At 37.5% G+C, this 27,742-nt stretch overlaps 1 protein-coding gene and 1 long non-coding RNA gene across 2 annotated transcripts in view; one reads left to right on the forward strand and one right to left on the reverse strand.

Annotated features, from left to right (window-relative positions):
• Positions 1 to 27,742, forward strand: part of DPYD (dihydropyrimidine dehydrogenase) — a 339,310-nt gene that overhangs the window by 191,316 nt on the left and 120,252 nt on the right. Inside the window, exon 14 of the mRNA XM_053985511.1 lies at positions 16,223 to 16,387. Within this exon, the coding sequence (XP_053841486.1) occupies positions 16,223 to 16,387 (165 nt within the window). The remainder of the gene's footprint in view (positions 1 to 16,222; positions 16,388 to 27,742) is intronic.
• Positions 5,680 to 8,859, reverse strand: LOC128811696 (uncharacterized). The gene is made up of 3 exons (XR_008438431.1): positions 8,715 to 8,859; positions 8,288 to 8,389; positions 5,680 to 5,743 (listed from the first exon to the last, which is right to left on the reverse strand). It is a non-coding gene; the product is annotated as an uncharacterized LOC128811696 (long non-coding RNA).

Below are 27,742 nucleotides of genomic sequence, written 5' to 3' on the forward strand. Positions count from 1 at the left end.
ATCAAAAAAATAACAGTTTCTACACAGTGACATATTTCAAGCTCAGCTAAAAATTTGCCTGATGGTTAAATTTATGCAGAGGAGAGACTTGATTCTGTGTCCAGCATCCTCCATGTCTAGCCTGTTCAAGGGTTCACATTCCTACTAGGTCTCTTCCTTATGTGTGTTCCCTGTCTTTTAAGAAATCTTTTTCCAGCCAGCCATTTCTCTCCCTAAATGAGCAGGTATCATGGGCAGTGGAACATCCATACCTCTTTGGCTTTTGCAGCGTGCACTGAACTGCTTCCTGCTCCTACTGTAAATGTTGGAATACATCACCCATACTCCTGCTTTTCTATCTATTAGTCAAGAGTCCGCAGTGTACTTGCTGATATTCAAAACCACAGTGTTAGTGCCTGTTACAAAATAATATGACTTAATAGCATAATTGGGGATGTAGTATTTGCATTCAGCACATGTGTTTACAGTGAAGTGTCTTGATACTGCCAAGCTCTCAGGGACAGAAACATCAAGTGCAACAAAGACAAACATTTTTTTCCCAAGTGCTGGAAATGAGAGTTGTTTATTTTAAGAGATCTTATGTAAACGTAACTGGGGGAGGAAAAGTAAGCCAGCATTTCCAGCCAATCCACGCCTGCACACACATATCTTGGCTGGCCGGAGCTTTCCCCTTTGGTGCCGTTAGCATTTTCATTTCAAAAAACGACAGTCTGCTGTGGAAGCAGTAAAAATGTTCAACCTGTGGTTTAAATTATTGATTTTTTTGAATATTGAAGCAGTATTTCAAATGGGTTTTGTTTGAGTTGCTTCTGGGTAGAGGGTTCCAGAGGTAATTTGATATCTAAAAGGCTGTGTATTTCAAAGCCATTTCAGTCTTTTGAGTTCCTTCAGCTGATCAGCTGATTGGGTAAAATACCTTATTGTCTCCTGAATTGCAGGCAATAGATAAACTGCAGCTCAAGGTTAGCACATAGACCAGCACACAATGCTCATGGTGATTTCTTATGTGTACTCGTTGTCCAATCAACTGACAAAAACCAACTCATTTATTTTTAATGCAGTAACTTATCTTCAGTTTAAAAAGAAAAAAAAGAATTGAGATGCTAGTTTTCACGATCAAGATAGGTAGAGCTCTGTGTCCTGTATGGCTTGGCAATGATGCATAATTAAAACAAGGTGAATTCATGGTATAAAATCCAGTATGTGTAAATAAGAAGTAGATGCATGTATTTTCACAAATAGGTTGTTACACTAGTGCAGAACAGAATGGCTATAGTGAAAGAGAAGACACTTTAAAGAACTCAAGTTCTTTCACAAAGGACTGGGTTGTTGGTGGTTGTGCATGTACAATTAGCCATTCTCACAACCCTTCTAGTCACAGAAAAAAAAATAAAGTAAAAAGGCATTACTTCAGTAAGGCTCAGATCTGGCAGTGAAGCCATATTAAAATGAATTTTGGAGTTGATGGAAACTGTGAAAACTAAATTAATTGCAGGAATGGGCCTGGTTAAGAAGAGTTAATACACTAATGACAGTAAGTATCACAGAATAATGGGGTGAGTTAGATTTTAAGCAGGTTTTTCCCTTAAGGAGGCTATGGGTTAAAGAGTACAAAAACAAAAAAAAAAAAGTTCACTAAAACATGGATTATGTAAATTAAGTTATTATGCAATTTATTTGGCAAATATGCATATATATGGCATATATGTTTAAATAAAATTAAAATATATGAATATAAGTTGTGAAAAGATGTGTGGCATAAAGAGCTTATATAATGCCCAGTTGGTTTCCATCTTAAAATAACGCTACAAATACAATACAGTCCTACAGTAACTAGTTTATGTGAGTGTAGTTTAAGAATTTGCCAGATTTTGTCAATCCTCTTGGGCTTTGCCCTACAATGTTTTGCATTGTAGTTTACAAAATCCCATTTAAATCCTGTGAGTTTCTGCTGTACTGGAGTGTGCACAAAATAATTTTATCCATCCTATTCTAGGTGTGCGGCAAAGAAGTCTGCCCTGCTCTGTACTGGCTGCACTAGGGGAAGGCTTTCTAAAACAGCAGAGGTGTAAAAATCCAGACCCCTAATGCCTTCAAAACCAGAAACATGCAGTCTATACCTGCCTAAATACTTAATTGTTTTGCCCATTAAGTGAGCATTGACTGTGCTGTATAGATTAGTCTCCATACGGGAGATAAGCTTTGGCTGAGGAGAGTCCCGGTAATTCCTGGGTGTGTGAGGTAATGCTGGGTGTCAGAGCTCTCCTTGGCCCTGATGCAAACTTGGCTTCATTGCCCTTGGAGTGAGATTGCTCCTGTGATCTGGCATGTGGAAGTAAAGGGTATATCCCATTTCTTAGTGACGTTTTGCAGTGACCTGTGCTTTAAATTCCATGGTTCCACAGTAGGAAAAAGGAGGCAAAGACAATCCCTACATTCTATTTATCACTAGTATAATTATCCCTAACCAAGGACTTCTTGTGGGGCTTCCTCCTTAAGTATCTTTGTCTCTAACTTTTTGTGTTTAGCATCAGAAGGCTTTTGAATCCTTGCCTAATTCTAAATCAATATTCTATTGGAATAAGCAGAGAGGCTACAAGTCAAGCTGCCCTCTCTAGCTCAGGACAGATTTACTCTTAGTATTCCAGGTTTGAGCATGTAAAGTAAGGCTTTTGCAGCAGGCCTCAGCTGGCTGTGCCATTAATGGTGCCAGAGAGCCAGCCACAGCTGTCGTATACTTTCTTGCACCCCTGTGACAGTAATAGTGGGAACATCTACCACAGATTCCCAAATGAAACCCTGACTCAATTATAGTGTCTAACAGCCACCTTCCTATTGATTTCAGGGGAAATGGACTTCATATCTACCTTATCTGTGTGTGCTGCTAGATCCTCTGATGAGCATATTTACTTAACTGACAGACCTGAGCAATGACTCCAGAAAGGGCTGGGGTTTGGGGCCTGGTATACATTTAATGAAAGAGGACATGCTTAGCTTAGAAAAATGTTTTCCCTTGGTGGTAAATAGGAGAATGGTCCTGCTAAGAATTTCCATGTATCATGGCTGCTTTCAGTTCTTACAAGAATATTTTAATGAGCTTTGATCTTTTTGCTTTATTAAATTTGTTTTATGTCCCACAGGGTGGATTTTTAAAAGCCAATACAATGTGTCATTTTTCATGGGCATTTAAAAAAATTAATAGGCATTGGCTAAGCTACTGCTATGAAAACTTCAGGTGAATGTAGAGGAAAACCAGACTTGAGATGGGGCCTCTGTCTGCCACAAGCAGATGGGAAAGAGGACTTGTCTTTTGGCATAAAAATTATATGTGCACTTCAGCACATCTCTGCATGGATTTCTGCCTGTCAGAGAGGGTAAAACATCTGCAAACACTGAATGTTTATTAAGAGCTCAGTCTGGAAAAGCAGAATCAGCCCATCAGGCTGGAAATCTCCACTTTGAAGCTCTCAAGTGGAAAAAGTCATCTCTGTCTAGATTATTGAGCCCATGTGTGGTGCCCCTCATGATGACTGATGGATGATCACATGGTGCTCTCAGAGGAGCTCAGATCTCCTGGTGACAGATGTGAGCATGCTGCTTCTACCCTTCCTGAGCTTGGTCCACTCAGGGTTTGCATTCCCTGGGATGTATGCATCCTATCCCAAGTTCTGTATAAGCTGTCCTGCCAGAGAAGTACAGTGTCCTAATCAATCAAAATATGCTAGCAGGGTTTGTTCCATTATGGCAGGAATTGGAAAAAACCTGTTAGTCCTTACAAAAATGGTAATTAATTCAGGATGATAGTTTAATTTGCAGTGCAAGGTTTGAGATGTCTTGCAAGTTGATTCATAGAAAAGTAGTTTTGAAAGAATGTTGTCAATTATTTGATTTGTCTTTATTTAGCCTAAATCTGTTCTGAAAAGTAGTTCAACTACTCTTTTGTCTGGGAACATAAAATCTGACAGTTTCCATGCAATACTCTTATGTGCATCCTTACTCTGGTAGCCAATACAAAGAGGAAAATGCTGGGGCCTTTTTAAGAATTTCAGGGTAGATGAGACCTCCAGTAAAAATCAAAATCTATTTTAAAGATCTTTTCTAAAATATAGCACTGAATTAAAATTGGTTTGAATCTCTTACAAGACGCTCAAATGCTGTGTTAAAATTCACAGGGGCTGATATTTTCATGGTTTGTTTATCCCCATGATTATGTTATCCAGATCTCTGTATAATCAGGTTCTGAGAATGTGGCTTAGCCTTGAAATCCCTGATCTTACAAAAGACCCTTTGAGTTCCAGAGGACTTTTACATAGGAAAAGATAAAAGGAGTATGTTCAACACAAAGTTAATGTTCAAGAGCTCAGTTATCAAAGCAGTAATCTATGGCTAGATTATCATTGGAATGTAAAGGAAAATACTCCTTTAAATACTTCCACTTTCCCTGTACCTCTTTTTCTACAACTTGAAATTATTTAGTGTTACCTGGAGAATTTATACCTTTAAAGTTATATACCTAACTATTTAAATAGCATCCCAAATATAATTGGTATTGTTTCCTTGCATTTCTGACCCCTAATCCACAGTAATGTTAATCAATGCTTGTAGTATTTAGCATTCTTAATCATAGTGGAAAAAGAAAATACGTAATTAGGTTCAAGATGTACCTCAATATTTGTAACTTATCCCCAGCAGAAAATTTAAATACATGCTTGAAGGAAGTAATGTGACTCTCATCCTAATTACTCAATCCAGCAATAAAAAATATTTTGGATTATATATAAATTTAAATATAACTTTGGTGATCTGTAGCTCCCTGATGTTGATTCTTTGTGCAAGAATTTTAACAAATCTTTAAATAGGATTGTAGTTAAAACATTTTTATTCTTGAAGAAATCATATATTTTTCCCCTGAAGGAAGGCATCTAGTCTCCCCTCCTCCTAGGAGAATATAATAGTCTTAATTTACTTAAAGAAATCTGGATGAAAATATTTAGGGATAGTTCACAATTTACTAATGGAGTTTTACAAAACAGCCTCTAGGAACAGCTAGAAATACATTGATTATATAGCTTCCCTGTGAGAAAACAGTAATTAAAATTATATCACAGATTCTATCAGGACATGTTAATATTTAATTAGGCAATAAATGAGCTTGCTACAGGTGTCCAGAGTTGTTGACAGGAGCTTTTTCAATCCATGTAGTATTGTCTCTTAAATAGTTACCTCTTAGCTTTTTCCAGTGTGAAGTTACATGCCTAATTAGCAGCAATTAGTATTGCAGCGTTAGAATTATGAGATGAACTGCAATTCTCTTCTATTTTTCTTCTAGAGGAGCTCATTCTGTGGTCTAGCGTGTCTTGGCTTCTAGGTCATCCTGTTAGGAACCTCCCGATCCTGATGCTGTTCTATTGCCTTCTTACAGTAACTTGTGTAGCAATTAGAAAACAATATTATAGAAACTGAGTTTTCTCTAATGATGATGTTTGAAAAAACTATATTAATTTGGCCTCCTCATCAAGTACAAGAAGAGAATTTGTATTCTTCTTGTAAGCGTGACTCCCTTTAGTGGGTTCTTTCCAACTTGCTGCTGCAAGCATGTAATGTAATTTTTCCTTCTCTTTCCCGGGTCTTATTTCTTTTTAAGGCATCTTACCTATGTTGCTTCCTCACTGATTTTCTTAGACTCCCACTTCTATAAGTGCCTTTTCATTCCAATTTCATGGGACCATTCAATAGCACTCATCTAGAAAGAAGTCTTAAGAATTACTGCTCCTTTATTTGGTCAATTAAATACATTTTCTTCTCAGCAAGTTTTGATCACTGATTAGAGGATGATATTCCCTAACAGCTGAAAATGGGCTAATGTTTTTGGATGTCTGTAAAATAATTAATCTGTTAAGACAATCTACATTTTTATGATCTAAATCCACTGCAGTCCCAAGGGTAAGCATTACAGACTGCACTATATATGCATTCATTTTCTACCTTTGTGAATATACACAAGTCCTTAGAAGCCGTAGTACAGAAATATCAGTTTAGGATACAGATCAAAAGCTGCTGTCAGTGCAGATAATTTATTTGCCCATGTGCTTCTATTTATTTTATTCTCTTCTCCTCAAATCATTAGCATTGCATCATTTGCATACTGAAAATTAATTAATGTTTTAAGGCAGTTACTGAACATTTTCCCCATCAGTCAGCTATAGCAACCATTCATTGATTAGGTAGTTTACTATATCAAAACACTTAAGACCCAACAATCATGGAATCATTTAGGTTGGCAAAGACCCTTAGGATCATCCAGTCCCACTAATAACCCTGAACTGCAAAACCAGATCTGAAAGTGAATGTCTGCATACAGATTCAACTTTCTTTCAAAAACTACAAGTTCTACTTCTCTCTTCTTTGATGGGTATAGTTTTTGACCACAATACATTTTGACAGCAGAAATTTAATCATGTCCTTCTGCTTAGACCTTTATCAGAAAGCTGATAAAATGTGTGCTCACACTGATCTCTAGCAAGAAACTTTTAAAATGTCCTTCAGGTTTTTTTTTTCTTTCTCTCCTTTCCATCCCTCACTTCCCTGTCTCACAGAGAAACTGATATAAAGCTGATGAGAATTTGGATTTGCTTTGAAAGCATCTTTTGTTCAAAGACTAATTTTAACCTTGTGATAGAAATTGCTTTTTGTATTCTGTTGAATGTGATCTCTAGTAATTGTTTGTCAAGACAAAGTGCTGTAGGACATAACACATTTTTAAAATTATCTTTTGTAATTACAGTAAAAGTGTCCTTATATTCTAATGCCTAGAAAACAAGTAAGTATGTAAAAAAAAAAAGAGAAAAAAATTAAATGTTTTAATTTTAAAGCAATATGGCCTTGTACTGTAAAAAGTGACAGTTTTTAAACTGCTCAAGTAAATGTAATTGTCAGCAAAGATAAAATACTTCATTTCCTTATGAAATATACAACTCAACTAGAAAATATTTGTAGATTTGACTTATAGTTGCTATTCTATTTTTTTGTACTTTTACTCGTAATTTGTGTTGTATTTGAATCTCCTAATTTATTATTTTAGCAAGCTTAAGTTATAGTATTGCGACTTGGAAGCAAACTTTATGTCAGAATTAAAAAAGTTTGGGGGTTGGCTGTTCTTTTAAGCAAGGGCAGCAAACCACTCCTATTTGACTTACAGTGGGGAAGGGATTGTTCCACAATTATTCTAAAAAAAAAAGAGTAGAATTTTTTTTTTTATACACTGATCTAGTGAGATTATCTAAAGGGCTTGGGATTTTGCTGTCTTCATCACAGGTTATGGGTACTGATGGCCTTCTGTCGGGGAATTGCATTAGTGAGGAAGGTCTGCTGAGCAAGCAGCAGTGATAAAAGCTTAGGTAGAAATGAAGTTCAGTATCTTTAAATTTTGAAGTTTCTCATGCGTTCTCATGGTTAATTCTTAAAGCACTAATGAGACACTATAGGAAAACATTAAATATGTGGTAACTAAACCTCTAACTTGTCATTTGTCTTTCACACAATATGAGTGGTTCAGCAGTTTTTCTCCAAAGTCCTGACACATTGCTTTTTCCCTTATGGGGCTGCAGTTTTCTGTGCTAAATTAGTGATTTGGAAAGCCAGCTTACTTGCTGAAGCTGTAGTGTTAAATTGATTTAATAAACACAAATGTGATAGTTTAATGTTGTAAAAGCATTTATGAGGCAATGGTCTGTTTTTTTTAAAAAAAATAGTGTGTATAACTCAGATTATACAGTCAAGAAATAAAGTAGGATATTCAGGAAGATTTACAAGCACTGTTTGTGTTCCAGACTTGTGGAATATACATACAGATTTTGGGTACTTTCATCTTTTCAAACACAGAACAAACAGACATCAAAAGAAAAATAAGAAGATTTTTAAGGTATCCTTTTCCCCTCTATAGCATAAAAGATCTTCTATGTAAAAGCTGAAGGAGCACAATTGTAAGTTGGAGCAAGGTTTCTTTTCAAGATGTGTTCTGTACTAGTGGAGAGATCAGAACTCTTATGCTTTGAATCACCAATATGAAAAATGCTGGAAGGCTAAGGAAGTAATATGTTTTTACATTCAGTTCTTATTTTGCTGAAGAAACTTATAAATAATTATTTAACATCATATTATCATTATATGCTATCTGTCTTCAAGGAAAGGAGAGCAATGAAGAGGAAAGAGATGGCTAGGTGTAGACTTCATTCACAAAAGCAATGAAAAGAAAAGAGGTGTCTTTATGGCACTGTATTTTTCATACCTGGTGGTGGAGAGATTAGAGCAGTTTTTGCATGATGGGATGTATGGAGATAATTTTTTCTGTCACGGTGGTTTTCATATTTAAAAAATGCCTCTGTGTGCACTGAGGGAAAAAAAAGGAGAGAGTGAGGAAGTGACATTGATGAGGTTTTGTGTTTGTATGGGAAGAATAAAGTCTGGCCTATTCCCTCACTAAAAAAAATGGTAAATGCAGGTGTTAGAAATTCAACAGGCAGCACTATGTGCAACATAGCAGTGGAAGGTGCCAGCCAGTGGCTACATCAAACCTCCTGGGGCAGAAATCATAAGCAAATTTTCTTGCTTTTCTCCACGAGCCAGTAAATCTTCCAATGTTTTACAGAAATCCTACTCTACGAGATAAGGTCTTGTAACTGTTGGAATGGTTTTGTGTTTGTAGAGGTCCTTACTGTGCATTTATCTTCCTGTTCAGCTGGAAAAAAATCTGACTTGGGGAAGTTCAGGACAGTGAGTCAGTGCTTTGGGCCTCATAAAAGAAACCCTGCAGGGACATAGTATTTCTGAGTTCTGATGGAGAGGAGGGGAGGAACAAGTCGGAAAGGTTGTACAGGAACAGCGCTGTGTGCAGTGGTATTGTTGCTTCAGGTTTCACTTGCCTTTTGTGGATGGTTAAAACTCCAGAAGGGGTGATACTAGACACAGTCTGGCTAGACAGCTGAGTCACAGAAGAGGCAAATCATCACAAGACCTTGAGTGAGAGTTGGCAGGGAATTACGAGGACATAAGTCTGTGATGCCATTCGTATCTATGAGGGTGTGCAAACAGCAGTGAGCCAGATTTCCAGAATGCTTCAACTACTGTGATATTAGGCAGAAAAAGGCAGAGTCTCCCCCATATTTTCACAGAGGTAAAATTGTAATAAAGTTCTACTAGGGAACTTTAACTAGGGTAGTTAGGGAAAATGGAATCTTGATGTTGGGGGGTTGATTAAAGCATTTAGAAAATAAGCTCTAAAAACATTTCACACATACTAGATACTGAAATCTATAGAACCATTTCAATATATTTTTGAAATGTTGAGGACAAAAGCACATAGTAATTTGGTTAAATAACTGCATTTTTCAGCTACTCTACTTTGTTATTAATTTAAAGAAGGTGGTGTATTGAACATAGTAAGGTAGGAACTTATATTTGAGGTGTTTTTTTACATTGCAGTTTACTATGTACTAACTTTAAGTATGCTGTTTTGAGATACTGGACTTAAATTACCTTAATAAGGTATTTATTTAGATCTCTCCTTCACAAAGAAACCATTGTGGCTGCTTTGGTGCTCACTTTGACATTTAATGAGCAGCAACCCCAGGAATGTGCAGATGTATACTCCACTTGGCAAGTATAACGCCCTCCTTTCCTAGAAGAAAGGAAGGTCAAATAAATTAACTTTGTTAGAAATAGTAATCTGCTCATTGTGTTTAATCTTTTTCTCATATTAATGAAAAGAAACTGACAATGGTCACTAATTCCTATCTGCTTTCATATGTTAAAGCTGAGAAAAGCTTAATTTGAAGTATGAAGTGACTTTCATTGACTTTGTGGGCCAACACTGCAAGGCAAGTTCTCTGTGTCTCTTAGAAGTCTCTCAAAGTGAAGAAAACTCAGGTTAGCACTTGTTACAGTGTGATTAAATGTATTTTTAAAATCTAAAAATCTTATTTGAAATCTTAATTGTGCTGCAGCCATTTACATTGCGGAATACCTGTACTTCAGGAGTGAATAGTTGTACAATTGTTTAATATATTAATAAAAGCTACAATTAATTAATTTTTTTCCATATCCAGAATAAAAAAAAAAAATCAGGTGTTTCTTTAACAACTGTCATGTAAAAGGGGTGATTTTCTCAAACCATTTGTGTTGGATTAGTCTGTCAGTGTCCCAGGAAAGCCAATGCCCTTGTGCCCCACCAGTCTGTCAGTGTCCCATTACAGGGACTCTTCACTGAACAGGCTCTGGATCAGAGGGCAGCTCCGCTGACGTGTTCAGGGTCACACAGCAGAAGAGACAGCCCTTCCTGGGGCTCCACAATGGAGTTAGTGACCCTCTGCCAGCACCCCCCAGCGCCCTTGAACTCCCACTAACAGTGTACAGAATGACATTCTTTATTAATATAATAGAAGATTGTGACAGGTTAAAGTTCAAAGATTGCTGGTGATAGTGTCTGGCTGCAAGATTGTATTCAAAGCTCTAATTCCTAACAAAAGCTAGCTTGAGGCAATCAATGTGCATAAAAATACAGTTCTTACCCAATAGGCATCCCTGTGGGGGAGAAGAAGGCTCCCTCAGAAGCTGTGATGGAATATTCCCTATCTTCTCCCCATTTTTAACTTACTTTTATACTATTTTTTTATGTTTGGGCAGAGCATGTATTGTGAGTGGGAAGTTGGGTATGTTGATTGCAGTCCATCTGGGGAGTAGCAACCACATTTTCTCCCTATAATTTTCCATACTGTTATAACTGTGTCTGTAACTTTCCACTCCTCTCCATATTCTGTTTCATCCCCCCCTTAGCATGTACATTAACTGCAATTTTTGTAATTTTCTTTAATTTTACCCCTCTTTTCGCCACAGCAACCCTGTTATTTCAAGTGTTTATTAACATACTTTTAGCAGAAATATTTTGAAAAAAAAAATGCGCAGAAAAAGAATATTTTGAGCTCTGCAGATCAATAGGAACACATCAGAGCTTTGATATGAAAAATCATACAGATTTATTCTCTTGGTTCTTATTATATTATTATATATCTTTTATTGTATTTGCCTAGTATAACTACATCAAATGAATAGGCATGAGGTGGCACAACTCTTGGGAGACTGCTTTTCTGCAACTGGCCTCTTAAAACATTTTCTCCAAATACTTCTTTTTTTCTTTTTTTTTTTTCTTTTTTTTTTTTAGTTTCTAGGAGACATGATTATGAAATAAAAAGTGAACTCAGTTAATGAAGAGCTGTCTTCTTGGTTCCCCTAAAACAATAAGTCTGAGAGAGAGGTGAATGGCTTGATTAATTTCTACATGTCATTAGCTTCCATGCCCTCAGATGACAATGTTAATATTCACAATGTGAATTATTTCTCAGCTGATTGGTTTAGGAGGAGCACACAATGCATGTGCTTACTGCATGATCTAGCACTGTGCCCCACATCCTTTTGGATGCCCTAAAACTTGAACTGCCCCTGCTGTCCTGCTTTCATTGGTCATTGTAGGCAGCATTATAGGTTGAGATTTTGCAATGCAAAAATCTGTGGCAATTACTAACTGCAAATGTGGACAGTGTGAAGCAAAGCAAAATCCAGAAAAACTAGTAAGGTATGGACTGATACATACATGTCTAAATAAATTTAGCTGACTAAAAGCTGCTGAATGTCTAGACTTTATCTTTAAACTGTTGTCTCAAATCTCCCAGCCAATTAGACTTAAGTAGTTTTGAATTCAGTGATCTGATTGCAGAGTTCAGAGATTATTAGAGCAAATGGGGCTTGATCAATGCCTTGGGTTGTCTTTTCAGAATGTTAATTAATTAATCAACAGGAACAGAAATATATGTGTAATGCAAATTAAGTCAGTCTCAAGTTACTAGAATACCTGAATTGGTCATACACAGGAGAGGGGAATCCAAAAGCAGCAATAAATTAGTGCTTTTATGTGTGTAACACCATTTTCTTTGGTGATGTCCTGAACTAGAGATATTTGCAGGATTAGTGTGATTGTTTCTGCTGTGCTTTCCTAGAGAAATGAATAAGCTTTTGAGGCAATGTAAAAAATTCAGTAACTGAAATATTCACGATTCACAGTCAGCCCTTGATTCTATTTGTTGTCACTGTTTCTCCTCATTTACATTAACCCCCAGACCAGGTTCTTTTGCTGTAATCTAGTACCAAATACAGTTTCCGAAATCCCCAAGTCCACATTGAATTGCAATATATCCCCATGAAACAAAGTAATTTTATGTGGTATTTTCTGTTATCTTTGCCAATTATTTCTCAGGTGTTTGTTTTTGGTTTTGGTTTTTGTTTTTTTTGTTTTTTTTGTTTTTTTTTTTTTTTTTTGTTTTTTTTTTTTTTTTTTGGGTTTTTTTTGTTTGTTTTGTTTTGTTTTGTTGTTTTGTTTTTTTTTTTTTCTGGTTTTGTTTTTTTCCCCAGCTTTGTCTTTTAGTGTGGAAAGATACAAGCTTTGTTCTCCCTAGTTTCTCCTTATTAAAAGTTTTCTATCTTTGGTCCTCAGAGTACATGAAAATGCTGTGCTGTTTTTCTCAAGGACTGTACATTGCCTTCCTTGAATGAGGGCGTTAGATACTTGATTTTTTTTTGGGCATTGGAGACATTCCTCTGTACCTGTATGTGCACCTCTCCTTTCACCTGCATGCAGGAACCAGACCAACTCATTGCTCAGGTCATCTCTCTGTTTAGAACCAATAAAGTTTTTAGTTTCAGCCCTGAAGTACTTCCTGTCAGGCTTCTCGCTTCGGTTCTGTTGTGGCTTTTTATGCGCACAGTAATTTTTATTAACAATAAAAGGGTTGTGTGCATAGTTGGGATAAAAGGAAAAAACTGGAGTTTCAGAAAATAAAATGAATTATCAGTGTCAGCATTTGGCCTCACAAACAGGAGAAGCCAGTGTTCAATTAAAACTCCAGAAGGTGGTTTGTCACAAACCCCATGGACTGGAGCACAAGGGCTACTTCAGCTACTCTGCCATTACCTGCTGGGTTTGGAGACTGCAATAGCAATTGGCCAGCCACCAGAATTTCCTGTTATAGTGAAACAACCTGTGGTACCATGTAAAATTCGTTCCTAAAACCGAGGGCCATGAAGTTGGCTAAGCCCAGCCAATAGATCCTTTGGCCAACTCTTCCCTTGTTCAGCTTTCTCATAGCCATGGCAGGAGACAAAAGATGAAGAGAAGAGGTTGGTAAGGCAAGTTCTGTGTAGGTATTTCACACTCATCTCAAAGAGACAATTTTCTATTCTGTCACTTGTGTGATTTTATTTTGTATGTACATAGACAGATTCCTTGAATCATCACATAAGTTATAAATTCCATTTTGTTTCCATGAACTGTGAGTCTCCCTGTGCCTGGGGCTGTCATGTGCTAACAAGAGACAGGAGGAGTGCCAGAGTGTCAGTCATTACAGACTCTTTCCATCTAGTTTACTCTTGACTAGGAGGGGCAAATGAGGAACAAGAGCTTAAATAAGGACAGCATATCCCTCCCACAGGGAACCAAGACAAAGCAGCCAGGTGGTAATGTTTGGATTTCAAAGCCAGGAAGGATTTTTAGAAGCAGAAATGGCTTGGTCAGGAAAGATAAAGTGATACACGGACACACCAGAGAGGTCTTGAAACACAGAGGCGGTGGGGAGGCAGTGGAAGCCTCTTCTTCTTCATTGGAAGAAACTAAAGTCTGTGCTTTTGGGGAATGGGAGGGGAAGGTCCCTGAGCACCAAAGCGGATCTCACAAAATCTCAAGAAAAATTCAACAGTGAGGAAACGTAGGCAGAGAGATATATGTGTGTTTACTATTTCATATGGCTCTGTGTCTCTCTCGTGGTCATTAAAGTGAAGAATGGCTGCTTTTGAGACAGTTTGCAAAGTCTGTGCATTCCCTGATTCAGCTCTGTGGGATCCTGGAGAGAGAAATTGTCACTCAGATGTTGACTGTAACTGAGCTCTGGGAAAGAGTGTGTCAAAGCTGTGGGGTGTCAACAGCAGTTGCAGAGTCTAAGCCAGGGTCTCTCCTTTGAGAAGTAGAAGAGATTGCCTGGAGACCCAAGGCAGATAGGAAAACTTCAGAGTGTTTTTACATGTAAGCAGACTGAGGCTTTGAGAGAGCCTCACAAGAGGTATAATCTAGGCTGTAGTATCTCAGTCTTTGAATTCTTACCTATAGTAAAATGAAACTGAGTGAAAGAACACCAAGGCTTGCATATAGTGAGATAACAAGCAGGACCATTGGTGGCTCCACGCATTATCTGGCAAACACGTGCACACAAGCGAGCCACAAAATGGAAGTCAGACCACGTACATCATCATAATTTGCACTAAACCCAGGAGTAATAATTCCCACCAGCAGAGACAGGCTGCTAGCTCAGGCTTAGTGCCATGCTACAGTAGCTACATAGCTGCTGACTGCTTGGGGCATGGGAGAAGGCAGCCCCTGGCTGCTTGCAGCGTGGTCAGGGTGACTCCCCCTGCAGCTGCCCCCGTGCTCCCTGTGCCTGAAGGACGCGGGTCACTGGCTCTGTGTGCTCACAGGGCACCGTGGCCAGTGTGCACCAACAGCTTTCTAGCATGGAGGCAAAGCACAAGCTCCTCTGAGGCAATTTCAAAGGACTGAAATGCTCAAGAGGATAATGTGGAGCAAACTGATGCAAATGGTTCCTCTGCATAAACTGCAATTTTTGTAATTTGTTTAGGGAGCCAGGGGAGTGCATTTTGCTGTATGGTTTTGGTTTGCATAAATTCAGAAAGTGTTCTGAATTTATTTTTCTGGAAATATAACTTAAATGTTGAGAGGGAGATGAAGGTTTTGTGATGAAAGGAAAATAATTTAATAGGAAAATGGGGGATTAATGTAGTGTCCATGTTCCAGACATACTAGTTCTGAAAATAGATGAACTGGTTAGATTGCCTTGTATGATATTTACATATGTAAATGAACATATAACTATCTATCAATATAAAATATTAGTGCATATTTACTGTATAATAATTAATTCAACTTTATAAGCAAATTAAGATTGCCTCAAATTTACATACAATGTGAAGAAAAGTCCCTTTATCCTCTGTAACTGCAGCATTTGGCAGATTCAGGAATAAATAATCTTTTGTGGCAAGGGTATGCCTTATCAAACATATGCAGATCAGTGCTAATTAATGCTAATTAAGGTTTCCTGTCTATCTAGCTGGAAAAACGTCCAAATGTTATGAAATCCAGTTAGTATGCCTATTACCCTAATTGTTTTATATGGGATGGTTCTTAATTAAAATATGTAAATTTACCTTAATTGCTATATACTAATAGAGGTTCATGTTATCTCACTAAAAATGACAAGATGGTGAGGAGGGGTACTTAAACAAATAATTCTGATACGTTTGTAAATAAATGACCTTTACTCAAAATTATTTTTAATTGGAAATTGGCAAAAGGAACATTTTGCCATCTATGTTTCTCTTTAGTTTTAAATAATGTCAGAATTTATGGTTCTTTGTTAATATAGATCTGGTGACATTGCAGCTTAATTAAGACTACTAAACAAGTCAACATTTTGTGTGTTTACTACATGTTTCAAAATTGTTTGCTAACCTCACATTGACCTTCAGAAATGTCATACTTTACTATTTTAATCTTTATTTTCGCTATTTTTTTTGTTTTGTGTTTTGATTTTTAGCTCTTTTAATCATATGGTTTTATTTGTGAAGTTTGATGTAGTGGTGTACTTTTGCTGGTGCCTGGTCTGTGCCTTTGCAGCAGAGAGGGGCTGGTGAGCTGCACCTCTTTGAGCTTCACCCGTGACTGTAGGACAGGGACTTTGACCACCTTTGGGAGGATATTTCCCATGTCTGCTGGGACATGACTGAGGCCCACACAGGTTTCCACATAAGCTCTTGTGTGGCCTCTGCCCAACACAGAAGCACTGTTTGGACGATATTTTGTATGGCAGTTCATAAGTGTACAATATTGGTATTTTCTTTATAATTATCATGCCATTTCACACCCAGAGCAAACATTTTTCTCCTCTGATGTAAAGAATTTAATTGGAGAATCTGCTGATTTAGAGAACTGCCCTATAGTTGTAGCTTTTTTTAAAACACCTGGCACATTTTAGCTTGTATTATATGATATACATCATTAACGTAAACCTCACTTTGCAAAATCCATCTGAAAGTATTTCCTATTTTGCAGGATATTGTAACCAATGTTTCTCCAAGGATTGTGCGTGGAACTACTTCAGGTCCTCTGTATGGCCCAGGCCAAGGCTCTTTTCTAAACATTGAACTGATCAGCGAGAAAACAGCAGCATATTGGTGTAAAAGCATTGCTGAACTGAAGGCTGACTTTCCAAACCATGTAAGTGTCACTTAATCATAAAGATGCAACATCCTTACTTGGAATCTCTAGTTTACAGGTCTATGAAACCCACATATTTAGTATCTTCTCAATAGAATGCAAATTGCTTTATTGACATACAAGTACACTGTTAAAAACCAGAAAAGCCCATCCAAATAATATTTATGACAGAAAATTTTGTGGAATTGCTGTCATGCAGAGGACAGTCATGATTTTTTAATTAGGCTGATGTTTACTTTCAAATACATCATATCAAAGGAAAGAGTTGACTCAGCAGTTCTGTTGTGACTAATTTTGTGTTTAAGATCATATGTAATTTATAATAAGAATTGCTACTGTGAATTGAATTTGATCATAAAATGAATATGTGTTCTTTTCATTCTTAATGCAAATGTGAAAGATGCTTATAGTATTTTTATAAACAATTGAGTACTCTAGGTGAAAAAACCCAATACTTCACTACAAGGATAGAGTTTTGTTGGAGGCTCTCTGGCTGTGGGGAATATCTGTCTCTGCAAGGTAATAATCACAGCTGGGAGCAATGACACCAGCTAGCTGGCATAAATGGTTTTCAGCTACTGTTCTTGTGAATAAGGACAACGAGATAGAAAGTAAAATTCTCCTCAATCATTATCTTGAATGGATAGAACTAGCAGTTGCAGAGCCTGCATATCTTCTATCTTGAAGTTATTACCTCCATGCTTCAACTATGAGCAAAGTAAGTGAACATTTCTGAATATATTAAGACATGAAGATAATCAAGAGATTTTTTTTCTTATTCCTGGTGTTTAAATGTGCACATCAGCAAGTATGAAAGTGTTTAAACATTTCATATTGACAGTACGAGTGCTGCATGTTTAAAATCCTACTTCCCTGTGAGTGGACTGTGTGTTTCTTCGCTGATATTCTCGTCACTTTATTTACTGTGACTGAGCTTCACCATAATGAAAGCATGAACTCAAAGATAATATCCTATTCCCTAATTTTGATTTTTACATCCTTTGTAAAAGTCCTGGATATTGCATGCAGCAGACTGTTGGCCATTTCTGCTGCGGGAATGCTATCCCACTGCAGTCTTCACCAAAAATCCCTCACAGCACTTTATGCCTGAGATCAAACCATTCTCTTCTATGAGGAAAAGCATTAGCAGCATTTCAAAAGGAAGATTTGAATTTTCTGAGACCTAGCGTTGTGTGTGGGATGAAGAAGTCCCACTCTTCCAGAGTTCCTGGGGTGAACATCTTCTGATCATCCCTCATTATATGTGAGTTATTACTTTGAGAATGTGAATTCCGTTTCTGCATGTTGGCTATGGCTGCTACTGTGGCATCTTTGAGGTTGGTAATGCCTGCGTGGGCATAGGGGAAGCAGCACCCAGCAGTAGACCTTGGCATTGCTTACAGGGATTTTTAAAACATGCCTGTGAACTCATCTAAGAACTGTCATATAATTATAATGGTAAATTTGTTGCTAACTGAAAACAGAATTTTGTTCAGAGGAGAAATCTCTTGGTGCTTATTTTGAGATATTCTGTATAATTACAGCTCGCAGAATTTTCTTCACCCAATTGCTGTTCACTCCTCTAGAAAGGGTTTTTCAACATTGTATCTCTTATTAAAACCAAAACCAATTTCTGAGAACTGTTTACGTGAACTTAATTAATGAGCAAAGAATGACATTTTCTGCTCAAATGAAGGCCAAACAGATGAGGGCACAAGTGATTGCAATAAAAAAAACGTATTTTACTAAGGCAAATTTTAAAAGCAAATCAAAAGTTGCACATAATTAGGTTTGCTGTGAAATACAAGTAAGTCAGAGTAAGATTTACCTTACAGATGAAAAGGATATGAGCAAAATAGCCACCTCTCTAGAAAATGATCCCACAACAGCATTCTATCTTGTGCCATTGGGAAGAAGCAAACCATAAAGGGCAGCTAAATTCTCCCAACAGAGGCTAGGATGTAAACTGAATTATGTAATGTGTTGTGCAGAAGAGGACCACCCATCACAGCTTCGTGGGCAATGACACTTAACTGTGGCATTTTGCCTTTATAAATCAGGAACTAGCATCTCTCTTGTGCTGTCTTCAACCCCTGTAGTGGGTGGCCTCATTCTTTGTCTCTTCTGATTCTTGTTTGTAGCTTGCAAATATCTCTGACTGGCAGTCTTTCCCTTTCTGCTCTTCTATTAGCTCCTCCCTTTGACCCCAAATCCACTTCAAGTGGATGAGGGAGAAGCTGCCACCACCACCAGAAACTTGCTTCAGTGCCACCAGCAGCGAATAAAATATTGTAAGGGTCCAAGCAGAGGAGAAAGCATAAGGTGTCTGGATTTTGTATGTTACCTGGTAAAGTATTATCAAAAGCTGCTTACTGGGGTCAACCTACCACAGGTGGGAAATGCATAAATGTCAGTTCATGACTGGGCCATAACTGGGACACACAATGGTTAAAGTGCTTTAGTTAGTGGGATGAAAGAACTAACACTGATGTCACAACAAGTCCCACTTTTATATTTTATTCACTAAGGAGATACCTGATTATATGGTGTATTGGTGTACTTTTCAGCCAAAACGTGGCTGAAAAAATGACAGAGTATGGTACATTCCAGAAATTAGTTTACCTAGGAAATATAAATTCAGCCAAGTAGAACTCACCTAATGATATGAGCAGGAATTAAAACGGTGCAGAAAAAAAATTGCTTTTATGTTAGCAAATGTCTACCAAATTTAATCATTGGGAAGTGGCTGAGAAAGTTAGGGAAACAAGTTGTAAAGCCTGGGAGAAGAACTTACTGCTTAAATTTTATATTCACATACTTGACAATAGCTACAATTTGGCCATTATCTGTGCTGGGAACTGTGAATACTGGTGGTGGCAGTATGTCTTGGTGACCTGGTAAAGCAAGGAGCTGTAATCTGTTTAGCATTTGAACTGAGGAGAATAAGCTTGAAAAGAGCAAGGTTTGAAAATAGTAAAATACTCCTCTGCAGAAAAATGTACACCAAGGTTACACTAAGAGGGGATGAATGCAATTGCCAAATAGTCTTTCTACACCTTCTTATAACTGGTGCCCTATAGATGATAATAAGGCAAGCAAATCAATTAAAAACCTCAATATGCAAATTAGTTTGGGTCTGGGTACATGCAGGAGGTCACAGCAGTACAAATAAGGGCTTTGACAGGACACTCCATGAAATAGATTGCAGGGGAAATGTCATTCCCTACCAGAATAAAAGAAGTCTATCACAAACAAGCAAATGTCCAAGAAATTTGTACCACAAGAAAGAACTGGGATCTTGAGAGAAGATGCCAAATTTAATATTTTTTTAATATTGCTATGTTAGTATACTCAAGTCTTAAAAGTAAGTTTTTGGCCTCCTAGCTCAACACAAATGAGTTTGATCTCCTGCATGACTCCAGGGAATGTGCATAGGATACCAGATTGTCAGCTGTGACACTGAATCTGTGATTCAGATATCAGTGTCACGATGCGTTGAATTGAGAAACCTCTTCTGCTAGAAACAGCAAGTACTCGTGGACCCCCAAACTAAGCTGAAAACTCTTGTCTTAATGTTTGTTCTGCTGCTTGTGGAACGTTGCTGACAGTCTCTCTGACAGTTACTCAGCAGAGAGCAGCTTTTCAGGGCTGAAGCTGTTAAAGATGTATTTTTGTTCAACATTTTGTTCAGAATGTCCCAGGAACACCTGCTGGGAGTAGCCCTGCTAGAGAGTGTGTGAGAACAGATCACTGGATCCCAGGCTGGTAACCATCTTCTTTGTAGCATTGTGGGGGTTTTGTTGGGTTTGGATTTGTTTGGGTTTTTTTTAATCTCCTGGAATGGTGCAATTAGTTTTTATATTATGAATTTTTTTTCTAGAAGCATGAAATAAGGCTGCTGGTTTTGTTTGGATTTGGTCTTTGTGGGTTCTTGGTTTGATATATATATATATTTTTTTTAATTTAGATAACAAATCCAGATTTGGTTTAATTCTACCCTGTGAGGATAAGAGAGGATAAAGGGCTACAGAGGAAGAAAAATCTTAACAGGCATATATGAGTGCATTGCTCCTGCAAATAAATTTTGTTTCAGAACCATGAAACGTTCAAAGAAATGAAATTATAAGGTAAATAGAAATATACCTTCAACAGTTATTTGAATATTTTGCATGGGGAGGTTAGATTGGTTTGCCAGTTCGATCCCTGAAGTGTCCTACATATCAATCTTGTGTTGGACCAGCTCAGGTTTTAAAAATAGGTTTCGTCTACAGACTGGGAACAACATTAATCTATTTATTTAAACATTTTTCCTCACTAAGTCTGCACTAATAGTAGACCCTGTAATCTGGTTACTTAGAGGCATTGACCAGAATATCTAAAAGAGCTGTAGATCTCCTTCGAGACTTAAAATTAAGGTACATTAGGTGGAAAACTTAAGATGGACTCATAGGCTTCACACCTTTACTGCGAGAAGGTCAAAGTTGGATTTCTCACTAGAGGTATTAGTAATAATTTATTTTTGCAGGTATTATTATAGCTTTTGCTTTTAATGAGTATTTAGAGGCCTGTGAGATGTTGTACATAATATTTGCATTTTGAGACACCAGTCACAGGCTTCAGATTATGAAAAGCAATAGTTTTGCTCTTCCTAGGCCTAGTAGATGGCTTTACCTTTCCATTACAGAGAAATGATACTTTGTACTCCAAATACCTACTAAGTTGTATCTCCACGTCATAAATCTTATGTATCTTGACAAGCTCAGTATCTACCATCTTGGAATAAAGCATTTCTAAACAATCAGGTAGGGCCATGCCCATGTGGACCTCACTTGGTACCAGCATCAACCCATCATCTTAATGGGGAGGGGACGTTCTGTGCATTCTCAGGCTTATCAGAGGACTTTGCTGAAGGTCCAGATGCTTGTCCATGTGAACTGGAAAGGACAGAGCGCAAGGGGAGAGAAGCACAAGCTGGGCTGCCTAGAAGCCTGCACACTCCCAGAAGTGCAGAAGAGCTACCTGGGTTGTTTGATCTGAATTTTGGGCCCACAAATCACATGAAAAAAGCTCCAGAAGTTGTTATTACTGCAGCTTAAACTTCCCAAAGCCAGCCATCATGGATGCTTGGTAGGCGGTGAAAAAACCCACACAGCAGTTGTTAAATTCACCATATGGAAAAGATCCCTTTCACTACAGAAAACTGGCAGTAGGCCCATTCCCTTAACATCAGAGGAAATCCTAGCTGAAAAGGGAAGATGAGGTTGGAATAAGGCACTCACACTCATTGCCAAGAATGAAACCGCTTGGCCCTAGAGAGTGTGGAGCACAAGAATGGCCATAACTCCTCCATTTCCAGTGACTACTGTGGTGGGTAGGAAGGAAGAGATCTTGGAACACATGACCACATCTCCTTTTTCTCTTTGTCATTCACCACAAGAAAAAGGAAGGATGAAAAACAGTAAAGAAAAATGCTTCCTAAAAAAGAGAAGGAAAAAAGCTGCCCCAAAAGAACAGCAGACACATTGACAACATACCTCTACATGTTCCAGGGAAGCTTTCACTTTTCCCCCATCCTGAGGGTGTCCCCATTGCTCCTGATCCTGGTTCAGCTCTTTGTGAGCCACCAGGATGCATTTTTCCCATGTTCAGTCTAAGGAGGAATTCAGCAAGAAGTCTGATTTATACAGTGAACAAAACCAGAGGCTAGTAACAGAAATGTTGATGTGTTGTGTCTTCAAGATCACATTTACTTATAGGAAGGAAATTTTTTTGGAAAGGCTCTTCCACAACATATAAAACCTGCTTAAGCCTCACATTACCTGAATCTTAATAGAGATGGGTCTGAGCTAAAAAATACAGTGGTGTAAATTTTCATTCCTTGACACTTAGGTATTAGTAAAAAAAAAAAAAAAAAAAGAGAAAATACAGGAAAATTGTCATCTATCATCTCATCTACCAGCATGTTTTGATAGTCATGTTTGCTATAGCAGAACTGCTTCAGCCTTGAAAAGTAGCAGAGAAGTGGTGTGGAGTCAATGTAATATTTCTTTTCTGGGAGAGATCTGGGGAACTACAGGCTTGAGATCTGGGGAACTACAGGCTTAACATCTTTTATCCTTGTATGCAAATTGGTAAAAGCTGTTCTAAAAAATAGAACTAGTAGAAAGAAAACAAACAAAAGAGTGAAGAGCTCCTTTTGTAGTATGTTATGCCTTAAAAAAAAAGTTCTTTGAGGACATCAAGAGAAATTCAGGTGATAAAGTGAGCTAGGATTTCCAGAAATATTTGGTAGGGTCCTTCACTGAGGAATTTGAAAGAAATTAAGTTATTGTAAGATTAGAGGAAGAAACCTACATGGATAAATAACCAGTTAAACATAGGAAACAATGTTAAGGAATAAATAGCCAATTTTCACAATGGATAGAGAGCTGCAGGAAAATTCTTTAGGGATCTGTACTATGTTCTGTGCTATTTAAAATGTTTATTAACAATCTGGAAAAGAGAGAAAATTTTAAGAATGTAAACTTTGCTGATGTTATGTAGGGAGATAAGGATGAGAGCTGACAAAAAGGTTTGTGAAGAATCTTGCATTACTGATTGACTTGCCAATGAACTGCCAGGGAAAAGAAATGCGACTAGTATGCAGATGAGAAAAAGCCAATGATAAATTTATATGTACAGTGAGTGATTTTAAGCTAGCTATACTAGGGTTACAGTAAGAGAGCACTATGAAAATCTCAGCTTAATGCTGAATAACATTGAAATAAAGCTTATCAAACACAGAATTTCTAGGAAAGGAAGAACACAAAGCAAAACCCATCACTATGTCAGCATGCTGATTCTTTTTTTTTTTTTTTCCCTTCACATTTTGAATACACTTTGTGGTTCACATCTTGCTGGGTTGGAACCAGAAGGGTGATAGGTGGAAATGAGTGATAGGAGATTCTTCACCACATGGCTTGGCAGCTGTGGAGCTCATACTCATGGGGCATTGCCAGTCCCAGAGGTACACACAGGCTGAGAAAAACATACTGGAGAAACTATCTGAAAGCATCACCTCTGACTCAGGCAATTCTTAAAAGCTGGGCAAGTTTTTTTGGGAAATACTACTGTGAGCTTGCCCTAGGGAGCTGCTGCTGGTGCACGTGGGAGAAGGGGCACTGAGCTGTGTAACACATTCCTGGGGATTTACAGTCAGTGCACAAAGAGGAGCTCTTAGGTTTGCACCCAGGATCAGAAGCCCTCTCTGCCTCCCAGTCCTGTCTCAACCTTTGGACCATTGTTCCTGTATTACATTTTGACAACCTGATTAGCATGTAACTACATTACTTGAACAGAAGCTGAGATATAGATATATTTTGTACTAGTCTGAAATTATGTGCTAAGGGGTTTGTAATTCAAATACTACTTTCAATTTGCTAAGATTTACTGCATTTCCAGAGGGTCGCCTCAGACAATCCTACATACAGTAATACAAGAAAATCTGCTAAAAATTTACCCAGAGACAGTATTTGATCATGCATGTTCAAATGACCACACAGTACATGTCATGATGTTTGATGCCAACTGCACAATATTCACACAGTGTTGGTTTTTTTATTCTAAATTTTTTCAAAAATATGATTATTAATCTGGCAAAGAAGTAGAAAGAAACACATACTCTGGCCATCAATTTGAGAGAATTTTATTTTAGGAAAGCACATATCTCTTGCTGGAAACTGGAATTCGTAACTAAAAACTGGGTAATTTCAGTGAGATTTTTACAATCAATTTATGATTCAGATGTACATGTTTGTGGTGACAAATTAGGACTTTGAGGAAAAATGTGAGGTCTTTTATGTTTTGCACTTGGAAACTACTGCTTTGTTGAGAAACTTTGTTGAGAACTAGTTTAGTGCAGAACTGTACTTTCTTCCTAGACATGTTATAAAGCCATGCCTTATTTTGTTTTACTATTACAGCTAAGGTTTGAAAACTAGTGAGTAGTTCAGTAAGGCAGAAGACTATTTGTACATATGCTAAGAATATACTTTTGATTTAAAAAGTGACTTATTGATCCCTGGGAAATACAAAAATTCACAGTTCTTTGTGGACTATGAACACATCTTTAAAACTTTAGCCTTGGGGTAAGAAGTAGGAGAAAATCAAAGCAGTTTCTGAAATACTTCACCAACCATCTCCTAGAAAATGACCCAATCTGCTTGATTATTGGAAAAGACAAATTCCTTAATGGCTAGCATCAGCTGAAGCTGCTTCAGGATGTGCTTTGGCAGTTGCTGCTAAAAATTCCTTTCTGCAGAGATATGTGAGCGGTCATTTTGAGTATTGACAAAGGAAATGCCCTAAACATAAAGACAGTATGATTAAAAAGATATTTCTGGAATGTAATTCTTCTGATAGTGACATGAAGAGTTGCATATTTCTGTTCATCTTATTAAAGTGTGAACATGCAGACTATTATTTAGAGGGAAAAGACAATCTTTTAAAAATCCCAATTGTTTTATCAGTTTGGTGAGTTACTGTGTGTACAATGGAGTGCTTCAAAATGATCTGTGTGATCTGGTTGGGTATCAGGAGTGTAGATTGTAGAAATGTCCTCCATAAACTGCAACAAAGGAAATGGCATCATGTGTTAAACCCCCTGTATGCTCAGATATCCATTTCGCCTCCTCAATCTGTGCTTAAAATAGCAGTAACAACCTTGGTGCAGGGCATTTCCTGGAGATTAATAACTGGCCAGGGTTAATGGCCCTCAGCAGTGCCTCAGGCCATCAACTCCTCCCAGTCAGTCATTACTCCCTGGGAAATGCCCTTTTCTGGGTAGTTATTGTTTTAATATTAAGATCTAGATGCCGTTGGATGGAGATAAAATGACCTTGTGGCAATCTTGCAAAATCAATGTTAAAATAAAGGCAAAATTATAAAATTGTTAAGTCAACAACCCATCAAAATTAAAATCTAAGGTTTGTAAAAATGACAACTTTCTGCTAGTCTGATTACCTGTGCAAAATATATATCGCCTAAATATGTCTTCCTAATTTCCATAGGCAATTGGCTAAATTATAGAATTCAGTCTTTTAAAATGCACAGTACCTTTGACATTCATTTTACTGTCTGTGATATGATTTTAGTCTTTTATGAAGCACTGAGTGTATGTGATTTAGATTATGCTGCTTTTTCATCTTTTATATTACAAGATTTGTATTACAATAATGATAGGAAAACAAATGTATACATGACCAAAGTAGTAAGTGTATGCTGTTCCTGTAGCCCATATTCTGTATATTCTGTGATGTGGTTTACATTTTAGGCATTCTGCTAGAGCTCTAATGAAGAAAAATATGAAGGCTAGGTCTATATTTAAAAGGCTTGCTCACATACTTATGTAGGCTAGGAATACTAAAAATAAAATGGCATCTAACTGCTGTCCTGGCAGAACCTAGTGTAGATGCAGTTCTACCAGCAAACTGTTTATTTTTGCTCAGAAGCAAGTGCGGCGTTTGCTGCTCTGAACTGTGCCGGTAGTAGGAGAGCTGGCTCTCTGCAGACGTGTTCTAGCTCAGACAGGAAAGGCAGAGGCACATGCTTGAATCTATCACAATTAGAGCCAGCTCTTCAGTATGATTGACAGCAGCTGGACTATATCCCAGCCTCCTGTGCTTTCTGGGGAGGGGGGCTAGGGAAAGATCTCAAATTCTGAGTGAAATGTGGGAATGAAGTGTTCCAAGATGTTTTTTCTTTTCTTTATCTACCAAGAGGAACATGTAGATTAGCAGAATTCTTAGTGGGCTCTGAAGTGATCTTATTCTACACCCTCAATACTGCTGGTAGCTTCTAAACTTTTTATGCACATTGTGTTTAAGAACTACAACCATAAACTTTTACATAGTCTTCATTACTAAACTTCTCATACCTGTCACAATTCCATATTCTAGATCTCAACTCACCCTGTTTTATATTTTAATTATTTTGTTTGATTGGTTTTTGTTTTTTGTTTAGGTTTGGTTTTGTTTTGGTTTGGTTTTTTTTTGGGTTTTTTTTTTTTTTGGGGGGGGGTTTGGTTTTTGGGGTTTTTTTTGGTGTTTTTTTTTGTTTCTGTTTGGTTTTTTTTTGTTCTAATGAACTGTGCTTAAAGGAGCAACTGCTAAACATGCAAAATGAAGTGGCCAGCAGGATCCAAAAAGCAATCTTGTTCTCTTCATACAGTCTTAGTCTAATACACGGTTGTGTGCACACAGACATGCCAACCAATTACCAAGGGATAGCAAATTGCAGTGTGTCAGTGTGGTAACTACCCCTATTGGGAACTCGCAGCAAATACAGCCTGATTCAACTTAATACGAATTTCTTCAATTTTGGGCATGGCAAACTAGCCTTACCTCCTATTTTCTGAGGTTTGAAAGAGCACTAGAACAGCCACCAGCTGCAGGTGTGCTCATGGGTAGGTAACTCATAAATCAGCAGTAACCTGTTTGTGTGTTGAAACCTTGTATGTAGAGCTAGTGGAGATGGTGTTTTGAGTGTTGAAGGAAGTGTGTGACAGTAAGTACTTATTTACTGAACACTTAAACCCAAATAAATATTTCAAAGGCCTGTTTAACGGAGACTAAATACATCCTTTGTTGTGAGCCACATAGATAAAATGTAAACTAAGAAACCAGCAGAGATCTTTTCTCTCCTGTTTCCTGCCACTACACTTCCCAGTCTCACAAATCTAAGGGATAATGTTTTTTTACAGGTTATTTTTACATCTTTCTCACATTTTAAAGTGCAGTCTTCCTAATCTATTTCAAATTTAATTTTCTTTTACTTCTTTTTATGTTTAATATTTTTTTTATGAAATTGTAGTTACATTGATTTTTCTGTCATAATAGCTAATTTAAGTCTTATATTTGGAAAAAAAATATATTGAAGCTCTATTCCTAAATTTCAGGGCAGCATTTATAAAAATCTGCTTCACTTTTCTTGCAGTGTAATATGATATGATAGACTTATTCTTAGCTACACCATTCTTGGCCACCTAGGCATTTATGCTCTCTCTCTACAACTGTATTAAAATCTGAATATGCTTGCAGAATGTTTCATTTAAGTTATACACAGCTCAGATGAGAGTATCTAAAGATTGTGAGATTTTATAGGTACCCCAAATTCTTACCTGTGTGTGCATCTTAAAGCAAAGGGTGGGCATTAAAAATGTATGTGTGTTATATTTGCATTCTCTCAATGTCTCTCTCAGCACACCTCTGGTTCCTAGTAGGACTTTTGCCTTTGATTTTGCCACAGGCATCCACACTTCACATGATTTATTTTTGATTTATCTTTTTGGGAACACACATGCTCACAGCTGAGACATTG

This window comes from Vidua macroura, chromosome 9 (assembly GCF_024509145.1).
Source record: "Vidua macroura isolate BioBank_ID:100142 chromosome 9, ASM2450914v1, whole genome shotgun sequence".
Lineage (NCBI taxonomy): Eukaryota > Metazoa > Chordata > Aves > Passeriformes > Viduidae > Vidua > Vidua macroura.